The following is a 15,165-nucleotide window of genomic DNA, read 5'->3' on the forward strand; positions in this document are numbered from 1 at the left end:
ATAACGGGTTATGGTCTGAAATGGTGCGGGCAAGATACCCAGATGTATTTACTTTTTGGATTATGGCAGCTGATGCAAAAAGCATGTCTATTCTGGTGTGTAGTTTGTGCACTGAAGAATAAGAGTATTCGCGGTGTGTGGGGTGTCCAGTTCTCCAGATTTCTCTCAGACCATTATTGGAGACCCCGTCTATTAGGTCAAGTGAAGCTCGTTTGGCTGGTGCAGTGGCGAGTGGTGGAAATGAACGGTCTATGTGGGTATCTAGGACGCAATTAAAGTCTCCACCCCATATGCTATCAGCCGCTGGGTCGCTAAGGGTACTATTATTAAGTGTCCATAGAAATTCACGTTGGGAGTGTATAGTGCAACTAATGTTATGGGGGAGCCGTCCAGGTCACCCTCCAAAATCACATACCTCCCATTAGGGTCGCATTGCGTACGGGACGTAGCAAATGGGACCCCTGGGGCTATCCAGATCGCCACCACGCGGGCAAATGTCGATAAGGTAGTGCCATACAATTGTCCTTTCCGTTTTGCACGTGAGCTTTCCAGGCTGGACTTAGCTAAATGAGTCTCTTGTAGCATAGCAAAATGTATCTGGTGCCTCCTAAGGTATGCATAAATCCGTTGCTGCTTACGAAGAGATGCCATACCTTATATTCCATGTAAGTACATTATATTTTGGAATATATTGCTGAGTTTGGGAGGTCATGAGATGTTTGTGGGTTTAATTGGGCGCAATGGGTGCGTGGCCCTCGCCCTATTCGTGCTAGTAATGTGCCCAGCGCCCTCTAGGACTAGCCAGTCTATACCATTGGTGTTATCAAGCATGCTCTTATTGACAACACAGTTGTGACGCATATTACTATAAACGTAGACTAAGTTATATAACATGGGAGAAACCCATTTAGTAAAAATGAAAACAATAACTATAAATAACATTAACTGTGGTTGTGGCAAGGCTGGTGGTGTTCCAGCATTTGCCATCTTGGAGAAACGGTCCGTATGGAGCGGGGGTGCTTTAGGCTGATGGTTCCGAGTCATTGGGATACCCGGCCCGAGTTGCTCTTGGTGTTGGTTCTTCCGCCCGGGGTCTCTGGCGACTGAGCTGATGTGGTTTAAAATAGTGTGGGAACGTGGATTCACTCAGCCAGGACCCAGACAAATATTCGAAGTGGATCGTGTCCTTATAAAATAGGCACGGCACAGTGCGCTGAGATGTTTAGATCTTGGATATCTAACAGATGTCATCTGCCGTACGTGGCGTGAGAGTGGGACCTTGGGCAGAGTCCGCAGAGTCAGAGTTTGCATCTAGTTCTAGATCTGCATCAATTTGGGTGGGCAGGGAGGTTGGAGATGCATTGACAAAGCGGGATGTAGCCTGTAGTAGTAAAGAGTGCTCCGTTTGAGACCGTTCAGGTGAAGGTTTGATGTCTTGTTTTTTGCGGGGCTTGCGTCTCGCCTTCGGGGAAGACCACTTTTCCGTAGGGTTACTTAGATTTAACGGGTCAGCCAGGCCTTTGGCGTGCAACCAGGTCCATGCATCTTCTGGAGTTTTAACAAAAAGGGTGCAGGAGTCGTCTTGTACACGGAGTTTGGCCAGGAACAGCAATGCCATGTTGTCATGTTCACATAGACGTTCTTTAACCCTGAAAAAGGAGTTGCGTTTCTTCTGTACTTCCGCGGTAAAGCCTGAGTAGGCTGTGTTCTCTGCATTTTCAAACCGTATAGGACTGATTTACGGAACAATTGTAGGATGAGATCTCTGTTGCGATAATTACGGAGTCTTGCTATTAGAGGGCGGGGCTGAGCGCCGGGTGGAGGGGGCCTGCCTGGGAACCTGTGGGCGCACTCTACAGAGAAACCTCTGGATGTTGTTTTTTAATATTGTTTCCGTGAGCCATTGTTCAATAAATAGTTCTGTGCTGGGTCCTTCGGCCCGTTCAGGGAACCCCACAAAGCATATATTATTGCGGCGTGATCTACCTTCAGCGTCTTCGGCTCTATGTTTTAAGGCATCCACTTCGGCTGTCAGATGCGTCATCTGCGCTTGTAGGTCCTTTATCGATGATGAAAGGGGTATGGTATCTTTTTCTAGCTCTGTTTTTCAGCCAGAGCATGTTGGTCGGTGCACAGTAAGTTAACAACTTCGACAACTGTTCCTGTTTTGGCTTCCAAGGTAGATTTGGTATCTAGGATAGCTTGCAATATCTTTTCGAATTGTGCTGTGTGTGTCTGTAATGTTGATTTCATCTTCTGTAGTGCCTGGTGCGTAACGGAGTGCTTCTCGAGTGGAGGTGGAGCGCCTGTATCCATGTTCCCTGGGGTGCACGTGGGGTCTTTGGTTTGCCCATTTGATGTCTGAGGTATCTTGGGATCACGATTGGTGAGTTTCCGGTTAGGTACAAAATAGGATTAAAACTATTATTAGAGTCCGGCGATATTATTACGGTTGGGTTCCCTTTGCGCAGAACCAAATGCCGGACGTAGGATGAGTTTGTCGCGACTGTGCTGGCCACATGAATTGTTCTTGTCGGGGTAGTTTTCCAGTTCCCGCGAACCTAGGCGCGGGCATCAGTAATATTATGGTGAGCAGGCAGATCCCAGGACTTTGGTAGTTTATTGTCCAGCTGCTCCGATCCCTGGTAGTAGATTCAAACCACAAACAGTGCCCAGGACAGGCAGAGCCAAACGGGTATGGCTGAGGGAGGATCATTTTAACTTATTGGTGTGTAACGCCTGAGGTGCTGCAAAAAAATTCGGCCTTTTGGTTGGCCAGCGGTGAGTTAATGGAGATAGAGACACAGGCTGTCAGCTCACAGTCCAGACTAAAGTAGGTGCTTCTCTAATAAATTTATATTTGTGGAGCCTTGTATACTCGTGTGTTCTCATAAGGGTCATTGTTAGTTGTGAAAGCGCTGCGACTCGATTGATGTCGCCGATGGGGCGCGAAGACGAATGCAGAGCCGAATTTACATATCTGCCTGGAATTAGATGGTTGGCCCTCCTGTCGGTATCTTTACATCCGCTCCAGTTCACATGCGGTCGCAGCTACCCTTTGTTTGGGCCTTACGACCCGTCTGATGGGCGCAGCTCACTGTCGGGTTGGGTGCGGCATCACGATGCGACCAAGCTATTTTTACAATTATGGATCCCGCTCTTTGATAAGGGGAGCTGGGGCCTGGAAATCAGCGGGCTGGTTGGTTCGTGGCTCACAGGCCCAGCCCGCCTATTGAGGCGGATGAGATGGCACCTCCGGCCTGGCGCTGCCTTTCATTTACGGGGCGCCCGGGGATGGGATGCCAAGCTGGCGCTCACCTCTGTTAAGGGCTCTGAGCCCGGGACGCATGCCAATCCATCCGTTCTGCACCCGCTCGGGTTTCACGGGTCCTCCAGTGCCTCGCCGCATCAGAGGAGGGGCCGCCCTTCGGCCCAGAGCTGCACCGGATCAAGCCGCGTCTGCAGGTTGGTCGTTCCGTGGTTCCACGGACAGGTTTGGCACCCAGAACAGAGCAATAGTCGCCAGTGGGGGTCCCGGGAGTAGAGAGGGCGACGTCTTCCACGGGGAAAGTTGAAAGCGTCTTATACAGAATATTTGCCAAAGGCCGGGAGCAGAGCTGCAGTTTATGCGGCCGCTCCGGTCGCCATGCTGGCCACGCCCCGTGTCTTTGGATTTTTTTATTGATTCAAAAATTTTAAAATTGCTAAGCTTCCAAAAAAGACTAGATATAAAGTACCTTCATTGAAGGCTTGAATTAGTCAATTCTTCAGGTTTATAGAGTGTTCATCCTTGTCATTCATTTATGGTCCTTAATGATGTTAAATCTATGGGTCTGGCAATTTCCAAAGCTTATTTGGAAAGCCAACAGATTTTGCCTAATAGGTGATTTTTATTTTTGGCCAAAGGATGATAACCTGGGGGTAAATTACATTACAGTTTGGGGAAGAAATGCAATCACTTTTATCAGCTATCTGCTGGTATCCGGTATTGACAGCTACTATATAGAGTGATGATGTTATTGGTTAGGAACAAACTGGTTTGGAAATTGGTACAGGGTTTTGTGCCATTATTCGTCTTCAGCATTGATTTCTGAATTGTTACATTACATTTTGTAGGCGTACTAACTGTAGGGTTACACCTAGCAAATAGCATATTCTCCTATATGGGATACAAACTCCTGTGGGGCAGCTCATTTGAAAAGAATAGTGTTCCTTTCAGGATAGACTGCTTTAGACACAGGTAAAGCCTTCTTTAGGATCTTTACTGCAATTCCAGATCAGTGTTTCAGATGTCAACTGGATGATCTTGGGGGTTGGCTTGATATGTTATTTACATGCACAGTGCTTCATTATTTCTGAGTTGAGATGTTTCAACAGTTAAGTAAAACTACTGGAAGTTAATTAGACCTGAGGCAACATATGCATTGTGTAGGTTTTCATGTAATTTAAATGTATTAGGCAAATATGTCCAATATTATGTGTGTATTGTCATGGCTGTTGCCTGGTCTTTATTATTACAGCATTGGAAATCAAAAGATGTCCTTATTGTGGAAAATTGTCATTTGAATATTCATATGCAGGCCCTGGCCAATGCCATGCTGCGAACAGCATGGGGTTTGCTGTATGGTAATACAAGATTACATTATGTTCAGGAAAACAAATCCTAGAAAATTACTGAAATGTAATGTTATAGTTAGGTGAAAATTGGACTTGTGTTATGCCTCAAAAGCATCAAAATGTGTGCTCCCAGCAGACCTTAATCTTTGTTTTTGGTTTGAGTGCAAAACCGATGTGTGAAATAAGTCTATAGGAGTGCCATGTGCATGGTTACCTTATTACTTACTGCACGTTGAATGGTTGTCTTTTTTTTTTTTTTGGTTCAGTTGTATTGCTGTTTTGGAATCAAACAATAACCTGTGAGCTGCGCAAAGCTGATATTATGGACTGATTACAATTTATCTATTTCCTCCTTTGTGTTTTTCCATAGGGAAACGTTTACAAGAATGGATCTCCGTGGTTTCATGCTCCTTTTTACTTTCGTTCAACTTTTGCAATCTTCTTCTGCATTCAAGTCTGGAGCATACGGCAATGGTTATAGTTGGCATAAGTAAGGCCATTTTATGTACATTTTATGTCACAGTGAGTACAATATACATGTGTCTCTGTGGGGCGGTTCGTCTCTCGAAGCATCAGTTTGATATTGCTTGCAGGGAAACATAAATGCATCTTTGAGCCGTAAATTGAGAATTATCAGCAGTTTTTCAAAAGCTTTCTGAATGTCTGTTTCTGTGATGGCACTCCATTCTAGAGTCTTTTTCAGAAAAAGTTAACAAAGATAAGAGGCTCTTTTGAGGAGGCGCAAGCATTTGGTTGATTTTTTTGTACACTGGTGTATACACTGTATATTCATTTTTAATGGCAAGCTAATAGGCTTGAAAAAATGGCACAGTCTCTCTTTATGGAGTGTTTAATCGGGGTTTCCTTTATGAAGTAGGCTTTCCTCATGGTAATCATGACCAGAAGTCCTTGGGAAGCATGGTTGGCATTTTAATTGATTTCTCATTTGCAGACAATGAGTGCTTTGTTTACTACATTTATTGATTGTGGTAACAACAAAACACTTTATTCTGCTTTCTGATACTTAAAAGGCTTTTGACTCATTTCAGAATGTTAAGTTCCAAATCAGGGAGAAATTTCTTGGCATTAATAAATGTATTATGCATTCAAAGGCACTTGAAGGGTTAAAATACATATGTGCCTTTAGAATAAAAAGTGGGCAGATTCAGGCATAGTTGCACACAATACTCAGCTACTTACATGATGCTGATTTTTAGGGTCGAGACTGCGAGTGCATGCGTCTCGCTTGCGGAACTCTGTTTTGTACAGTAAAGGGCTTAGAGCTGTGTTACTAACCATTTGTTGGCTTGCGTGGCACTTAATTCATCACTGCAGGGCAAGCATACTTTCCGTTCCTCTGTGAGGAGCCAGGGACCAAGCACTGATTGATTCAACTTAATCAGTGCCCTCCGCTGCGCCCATCGTGACTGATGTACTATTTTGTTATCTTTAACTTCTAGGGCCCGGCTAATAGAAGGCTTGTAACCTGCAAAAACGTGCCAAGCAGGACTAACAGAATTGCAAAGTTTTATATATATTTTTTTAGCTTTCTTTTATTTTGCCAAGTCGTCTTTTCTCACTTCCCCCTCAAGTTTTCTTTTGTTTTTGCTCATGGGTGCTCTTGTCAAAAGATGACTATTATCTTGTTTGAAATATTGCAAAGCGACATTGTTTCTTTATTAGGTGTAATTTCTGAAATGATGCTTTAACACAATCCTACAGTACACCCCAATTCACCTCACTCCAATCCACCCTCTATAATCTTACTGCACACCAGCCCAACCGACTTCAATCCAAACCACTCCAACCCACCTCATACAGACTCATCCCAAACTAATATGCTCCACTCCAGTTCACTCCATTCTAATCCAAATAAATCTGATCGAATCCGAAACAATCTGCCCGGCTCGAATCCGAAACAATCTGCCCGGCTCGAATCCGAAACAATCTGCCCGGCTCGAATCCGAAACAATCTGCCCGGCTCGAATCCGAAACAATCTGCCCGGCTCGAATCCGAAACAATCTGCCCGGCTCGAATCCGAAACAATCTGCCCGGCTCGAATCCGAAACAATCTGCCCGGCTCGAATCCGAAACAATCTGCCCGGCTCGAATCCGAAACAATCTGCCCGGCTCGAATCCGAAACAATCTGCCCGGCTCGAATCCGAAACAATCTGCCCGGCTCGAATCCGAAACAATCTGCCCGGCTCGAATCCGAAACAATCTGCCCGGCTCGAATCCGAAACAATCTGCCCGGCTCGAATCCGCATCTAATCTGAAACGAAATGCCCCGCTCGAATCCGAATCTAATCTGAAACGAAATGCCCCGCTCGAATCCGAATCTAATCTGAAACGAAATGCCCCGCTCGAATCCGAATCTAATCTGAAACGAAATGCCCCGCTCGAATCCGAATCTAATCTGAAACGAAATGCCCCGCTCGAATCCGAATCTAATCTGAAACGAAATGCCCCGCTCTCATCCGAATCTAATCTGAAACGAAATGCCCCGCTCTCATCCGAATCTAATCAGAAACGAAATGCCCCGCTCTAATCAGAAACGAAATGCCCTGCTCTAATCAGAAACGAAATGCCCTGCTCTAATCAGAAACGAAATGCCCTGCTCTAATCAGAAACGAAATGCCCTGCTCTAATCAGAAACGAAATGCCCTGCTCTAATCAGAAACGAAATGCCCTGCTCTAATCTGCTATACTACAGTCCAAAGGAATCTGCTGAGCTCCAGTCTGCCCCAATCCAAAACAGTCTGCTTCACTTCAGTCTGCTGCATTCTAATCCAAAACATTCTGCCTCATTCCATTTTATCCCACTACAATTCAAAACAATTTGCCCCCCTCCAATATAAAAGAAATCTTCCCCACTCCAATCGGCCACACTTTAATCCAAAACAATCTGCCCGACTCCAGTCTGCCACAATCCAAAACAATCTGCCTCACTGCAGTCTGCTGCATTCCAATCCAAAACATTCAGCATCATTCCATTTATCCCAATGCAATCCAAAACAATCAGCCCCTCTCCAATACAAAACAATCTTCCCCACTCCAGTCCGCCTCACTCCAATCTTCCACACTTTAATCCAAAGCAATCTGCCCCACTCCAGTCCAAAGCAAACAGCCCCACTCCAGTTGTAAACAGTATGACCCACTCCAGTCTGCCCCAATACAAAACAATCTGCCTCACTGCAGATGGCTGCATTCCAATCTAAAACATTCTGCCCCACTCCATTTTACCCCACTGCAGTCCAAAACAATTTGTCCCACTCCAATCTTCCCCATTTCAAAACAATACTCCCCACTCCATCCCCATTCACCCCACTCCAATCCTCCCCACTCCCAGCCAGTCCAACCCACTGCAATCTAATTCACCCCCTTCCAACCCACCCCAATTTAATCCACCCTTAAACAATATTTCCCATTCCAATCAAAAAAATCTACCCCACACCATTCTGCCCCGTTCCAATCCAAAACAACTTACCCTACTCCAGTCCATTTTAGCCTGCACGAGCCCAATCAATCTGTCTGCCCAACTTTAATCCAAAATAACCTGCCCCACTCCAAACCCAAACAACCTACTCCAATCCAAAACAATCTGCCACATTCCAGTCCACCTCACCCTTGTCCAGTCCACCCCACTCTATTCCACCATAATCCACCCCACACCAATCCTGTCCACCCCAATCCAGTCCAACCCAATCCACCCCACTCCAATCAAGTCCACTGCTACCTAAGCCACCTCACTCAAATCCAGTTCACCCACACCACCCCAGTCCATCCCACTCAATATAATCCACTTTAATCCATCCCACTCCAATCTAGTCCACATTAATGCACCCTCCTCCGGTCCATTCCACCTCGTTCCTAACCACCTTAATCTACCCCACTTCAATCCAGTCCACCCTTCTCCAGTCAGTACAACCCACACCAATCCAAAGCACTCCACAGCAATCCAATCTACCCTACACCAGTTCAGTCCACCCACACCAGTCCAGTTCACCTCACCTCACTCAATTCAATCCACCCCAATCTGGTCCACCCCACTCCAGTCCACCCCATGTCAATCCAGTACACCTCACCTCAATGCAATGCATTCCAGTCCAATCCACCCCAATCCAACAATATCTTTGCCCCAGTAACTCCCTAGTAAGTGGTACCCCTGGAACCTAGGGCATGAGTACCAAAGAGGGTCCCCAAGTGCTGCAGCCTGTATTGTACAACCCTCAGGGACCCCTCACCTAGAACTTGCAGACTGCCATTGCAGGCTGCGTGTCTTGGTGCAGCTAAAAATGAAAACACAACATGGCACAGAGCGTTTGTGCCATGTCACCTAACACTGCTTACAGTATATACAAGTTGCCCTGCAGCAGGCCTTCCAGCCCCAAGGTGGCATGTTAGGGCATATCTGCACAAGCAGATATGCTCCTGCCATGTCTTTGCCAATTCGAAGACAAAGTGAGTGAACAGGGAAGCCATTTTAAGTACATGTGCTGGACACTGGTCATTACGAGTTCCCCAGCTACATTATGGGTTCACTGAAACTAGGGATGCTTTCTATCAAACACCTCGTATTAATAAGCCCTCACTATTACCAGTGACTGAATTATTAATACCTCCACTCAGAGGGCACCTTAAAGGTGCCCCTGAGACCCTACCAACTACCCTTGTGCAGATTGACTAGTTTGAGCCAGCCTGCCACCACCTGACAAGAGCAACCTCCTAGGGTGAGGGCCTTTGCTCTCAGGCAGTCTACCAACCCAACACCAGGATGACCTGAACATCTGCCTTCCAGGGCAGGGGGCTTCAAAGAAGCCCACCCTTCTTGGTATGTAGATCTGGCATTTCTCACAAGGGATATGCAAACCCTGTGCACCAGGGCCCTTTTGTCACCTGGACAGGTGGGAAATTTAGTATTCAGAGGTGTATGCTTACCCCTCAGGTCAGTCGCACCCTTAAAGATGCTCTGCCTAAAATGAACATAACTTTTAAGAATCTGCCATCTTGCTTTTAGCAAATTTAGGAACTCTGGAACAGGGTTATGTCCACTTCCCACAGGGGTAAGTAGCCCATTGGCTACTATCCTACATTCCCTGAAACTCCTCTAAGTGCAGTAATTAAGGGAGGCCCTGGCACCAGGTAATCTCATTCCTGCTGACCTACGAACGACCCTAAAGAGCCACAAAAGCAAGGAGTACCTGACCTGGACCCAGCCCTACCGGCCTGTTTGCTGCTCCTGCCGAACTGTGCTAGTCGACTCGTCATGCAGACGCTGTGACCCTCACCCTGAGCCCGGGGGTCTGCATGCCTTCTAAAAAGACCCAGGAATGCTCACAAAGCAGCAAAGCTGCTTTCCTGCATCTGCCGACACCCCAAAGAAAACCTGTGTAGACTCCGGACCACAAAAAACGCGATTGCCCCCCCGGCAGGAACAAAAATAAAATTGATGATCCACAAACAGTCCCTACCCTTAAAAGTCTGAACATAACTGGTATTGGGAGTGTATAGCAATTTCTGCAAGGTAAATATCTGATTATGAGCGTCCAAAAATGCGCCAAGTTGAAGGCCCATTTGGAGTGACTAAAATGAAGCCCCTTGGAGAGCAAACACTTGAGTTGAGATACTTCGGGGCTAGGAGCAGGGTCACATAAATGGCAATTGACATCCCTCGCAAGCACAATTAATTCCTCCCCTGTACCCCTCTCTTGCAAGGCATTCGGAGTCAAACTAAGATCTGATAAACTGTCATCCATGTCTAGCCCTCCCTTGGCATTACAGAAGTTAACTAAACCTATTGTTGGGAATCTGGCATGGATATCATCAAGCCCTGCAGCATCTGAGGCCCCCAAAGCAGATAACGAGTATATCCAAAGAATTCTACTGCAATAAAGTTGATCAATGCTCCCACCCTGCATCCCCCCTCCCCACGGGCCCTCCCTGCCTCGGAGGGCTCTGCAGGATGAAATAAGTAGTAAAACCCTCCCGGAAGAAGCTATTCTTAACCTCTTCAGTCTCCTGGAGGCAGATGATCTGGAAATTACTTATAAACTGCAGCCAACTGATGTTGGCAAATTTAGCAGAAAGTTCTGCAATGCTCCATGTAAAAAAAATGTCCACCCATTGGATGATACAGACAAAATTTTTGGGTTGATAGGTGCACCACGGACGGTAAGGGGCGGAGCATATAAATCCAGTCAATCACACAGCTCCAAATCACTAAAGGTGTAAATCTATTTGAGATACTCAGAGGTGATGGCTGCCTAGATGTGGTAATCATGCTATCAAGGGGGGGGTCCCCACTCTCAGGCCTGAGGCATGGGGAAGACCTAACCTTTCTGGTTGGTGGAAAAAGCCCAACGGTAGAGCAACTATGCCAGACCGATTACTAGTCCTCAGAGGTGATAAGGCTTACAGTACATCAGCAGCAATCCGAGGATTCTTAAAATTTACCACCTCACTTGACCCCTTCCATATTTTCCTGTATGGACCCACTCAGCCAAATCTTCGGGCCATTACAATGGATTCAGACAACCCCCCACATCTATAAGAATGCAAACTGAACCAATGCACCACCTTATTTTTAAGCTCATCAAAGTATTCTGGGGCTGGATTGGGCTAAGTAGGAACATTCCCTAGATCCGCATCATAAGGAGTAGCCTCCGGAGGTACGCCGAGCACCACACACGGGTTCATAAGTGGAATAGGAGCTGAAACATACGGGCTGGCTGCCTTACTTGATGCGGTTGGAAAAGAACAAGCTGCCCTGAGTCTCCCTGACCTACTCTGAGAATTAGGAGCAGTCAAAGAAGACATCTCTACCCCAGGGGCAGGGTGAGCAGAAATGGTTGCATTAGTCTGGACTATTTCAACGGTCTGCTCACAGTGTGATTTTTTTTTTTTTTTTTTTTCTTTCTTTTTTTTTCTTTTTCTTTTTTTTTTCCCCACCCAAGCTTATATGACTCCACATCTTTGCCAGTCGATCCTCGATATGAGTAAGCCTAGACAGAATTGGATCGAGTTTTGCATCTAGAATGTCCTTAGTTAATAACTCCCTGATGGGAAGTTGGCCTCCCGCTACACAAGTGGAAATGAGGTTGTTTGGGCAAAGACGTTAACCTGGGGGATACATTGAGTAGCGGGAAGGGGAGTCCTCGCCTTTTCTGCTTGGGTTTGAGGATAGCCACTGGGGACAAACAAGACATGTTCTGCATTTGCCACACATCTCCCTCTCCTGACCCTACCTCTGAATACCCAGGTCACATGAAACACTCAGGCCATAGGATGATCCCAAGGTCCTACTAAATTCAGGCTAAGAATTGGGGGGGCGGGGGTACAGGGAAGCTATCCATAGTCACTGAAAGCCTTATTTCTTCTAACTAGATACATTGAGATACCACCCTAAACCCCTCCAGACGTCCCAATACCGCAAAGATACACAACAGTCCGTAGTTTGTTGGAAACATATTGGCCGCAGTTTATTGAGGGATTATTTACAGCATGTCAGCCCTTCTTTTATGAGGGCCATAAATCAATCATACGTGTTGTTGTTAAGGGCAATAAAATCGTTATACCTTTGATACATTTGTGTCATAATTGCTTTCCTTAACAACTTTCTCATTAGATGATAATTATCTTATTACATGCTGCTTGCTCTTTGTTTTCAATCACTCTCCCGCGTTGTCCGTCATTTTTTAGCTAGGAGGGTACTCTTATTTTCGTTTAGGCTTGGCTCGCTACCTTGTTTTGGTCCTTGTGTCCCGCTCTCCAGTGGACCCAGGCTGCGAGTGCCGTGTTACCGAGTACCTCCCCTGACTGCCTTACCCTGCAGTGAGGCATCCCAAGGTAAGTAGCCTTGCCACCCTGCTGCGCTGGGTGTGGCCTTTGTAGTTCTTTTATCCTTTCTTTCCGCCACGCCGCACTTTGGGTTACCGCTCAAGGGTGGCTCCCCCTTTGTTTGAGTTAGCTGCAACCGGCGAGCCGTAATGCGGCCCACAGGTTGTCCCAAAACACTTCTGTCCCCTGCCTGGATAGGTGTACCCCGTCTGCTGCAAAGTATTCTGGTCTTTGAAGGTTGATTAGCCCGTGTCTGACACTCTCCCAGCCGTTTTGGATGCAAAAGTTTTTGGCTGCGACATTTAGGGCCAGATGTAGCAAAGGGTTTTTCCCATTCTGTGTCAATGGGAAAATGTGTTCGTACATATGGCCCTTAGTTTCTTCCGTGATCTGTCCAGTGCGCCAGTTGATATGGCCCCCCTCCATTGTTGCCTGGGGATGATTTCTGACCAGATAAATGAGGTCCCACCCATGCATCTGGCTGCTGATGTGAGATTTGACCTCATGGTTTCCATCAGGACTTTCCTACCCAGTTGCGCCAGTTCGTTCCACCCCAGGTGGATTACCAGTACGTCGGGGCGGGGGGCTGGGAGGCCATGAGCTCGTTGATTCTGTCCATGAAGTGCTCCCACCTCATGCCCGGGAAACCGAACCATTTTATGTTTGTCCGCCGTGGGCGTTGCCTGCCGGAGCTGGCCGAGGATTCCCACCAAGTTTTTGTTCTGTGAATGAAGGAGTGACCGACCACCCATGCCGTTCTATGTGTACCTGTGGGTGGAAGGGGAAATTGTGGGGTGATTGTTGGGGTATTTAGGGGTAGTTACCTCCTTGCTGCTCCCTAATGTATCTTTTGTAGGCATTGGAGCGCCATCTACCGATTGCCTTGATGCCTGGCTCTGACATGCCATGGCTGGCTGCTGTGGTGGCAGCCCCTATCCTGAAAGAGTGGGTGCCAAAATTATTGCCGTGAAGACCCACCCTGGCCAATGCCCTCCTGAGTATTGATTTGAATTGGAATAGGCTCAGGCACTCCCCATTCTCGTGTTTTAGGAGTGCTCCTTGCGTTTCGGGGGTGAGCTGTAGTAGCTCGTGGGTGTTGCAGACTGGGCATACTTCCTGATCGTCTATGCATTTCAGCTCTATCTTTGCCCCTTTTCCCAGCTGGTCTGTTTTGGACTTTCTTAGTATGATTAGCATCTGTCTTTGGCCTATGTGCACATCGTTTCTTTGAATTCCTGCATTCTTGTGGCCTGTTTTTGCCGGGGCCACTAGCTCACTTATCCTGAACGCCCCGAAGAATGCCAGTAAGAAAGCTGTCTTGAAGAGCGTATGCTCGAACTTGTTGCGGCATATGTCCCCTAGGGTTCCTAACAATCGCTTCAGTGTACTGAAATCTATAGGGTGCCTTTTGTCTACCGCTGGCCATTCCAGTCTGCGCCACCCTTTCATAGCCGTTTTTATGTAATGGGAGCTAGTGGGGTCCCTGCCAGTTGCCAGTTTACTGAAGTGTCCTACCGCTGTTATATGGGCTTGGGCCCATGATTTTGTTTTCTTTTGTAAAAATGCCCATTGTATGAAGCGCTCTACCGGTTTTTGTGATTCTTCGTGGTAAAGCCAGGACTTTAGGCCTGTCACTGCTAGCACTCTGGTTGCGTACGCCGTGTAGCGCCTGTCTGTTTTTGGTGCCAAGGCGTGGGCTATTAAAGCTGTTAAGTCCCCTCTACCAGCCCCCACAGGCTGTGTGGAAATGGGGTCATCTCCTTCTCTGCTTCCGGGGTCAAGCTCCTGAATTTCCCCATCTGGAAACGAGAGAGGGCATCTGCTTTAGAGTTTGCGGTGCCCTGCACATGTCTAGCTCTTAATTCCAAATTGCCTTCCAGCTGCCTGAACGCCATGTATCTCAATAGCCTTAAAATCGCCGCGCATTGTGAGGTCCCTCTGTTGATAGCGTGCACTACCGCCTGGTTGTCTGACCATAGTGTGAGCTTCATGTTTCTCAGCTGCTCCTGCCAGATTGCTAGGGACACCGCAATGGGGAATAGCTCCAGTAGTGTGATGTTCCTGTTCAGGCCCCGTGCTGTCCAGGCCTCTGGCCATTTCATGGCACACCACTTGTTTTTCAATATTGCCCCAAAACCTATGCTGCCTGCTGCATCTGTGTATAGTTCGAATTGCCTGGCGGACACCCAGCCTTCTCTCCATATGAGGGTCCCATTGAAGTCTGCTAAAAATGCCTGCCATGTCTGCAGGTCCCGTTTGGCCCCAGATGGCAGTCGTACATGGTGGTGCTTCTTGTCCAGCCCCTTGGTTAGCTGTGTGAGTCTCCTGGAAAATACTCTGCCTGCGGGGATCACTCTAGCAGCGAAATTCAGCTTGCCTATAAGTTCTTGAAGCTCACCCAGGATGGCCTTCTGCTTCCCCAGCAACCCCTTGATGTTAGTTTGTAGGTCTTTGACTTTGTCTGGCGGCATGCTGGATGTGCCTGCCTCTGAATCTAATTCAATTCCTAGGAATACATGTTTCGTGGTTGGGCCTGTGGTTTTATCTTCCGCCAGCGGCACGCCCAGTGAGGCGGCTAGGGATTGAAATGTGTCTAGTAGCTCCTGGCACTCCGACCCGCTAGGCTGGCCTATGAATAGGAAATCATCCAGGTAGTGCAGTTTGCCGCCCCTAGGGTGTTGCTTGTGTAGCGCCCATTCTATGAGGGTGC

General features: G+C 47.3%; 1 protein-coding gene across 1 annotated transcript in view; it reads left to right on the forward strand.

Annotated features, from left to right (window-relative positions):
- The window catches only part of PEDS1 (plasmanylethanolamine desaturase 1), a 179,116-nt gene that overhangs the window by 19,614 nt on the left and 144,337 nt on the right, over positions 1-15,165 (forward strand). Inside the window, exon 2 of the mRNA XM_069243650.1 lies at positions 4,988-5,107. Within this exon, the coding sequence (XP_069099751.1) occupies positions 4,988-5,107 (120 nt within the window). The remainder of the gene's footprint in view (positions 1-4,987; positions 5,108-15,165) is intronic.

Source organism: Pleurodeles waltl, chromosome 7, assembly GCF_031143425.1.
Source record: "Pleurodeles waltl isolate 20211129_DDA chromosome 7, aPleWal1.hap1.20221129, whole genome shotgun sequence".
NCBI classification, from domain to species: domain Eukaryota; kingdom Metazoa; phylum Chordata; class Amphibia; order Caudata; family Salamandridae; genus Pleurodeles; species Pleurodeles waltl.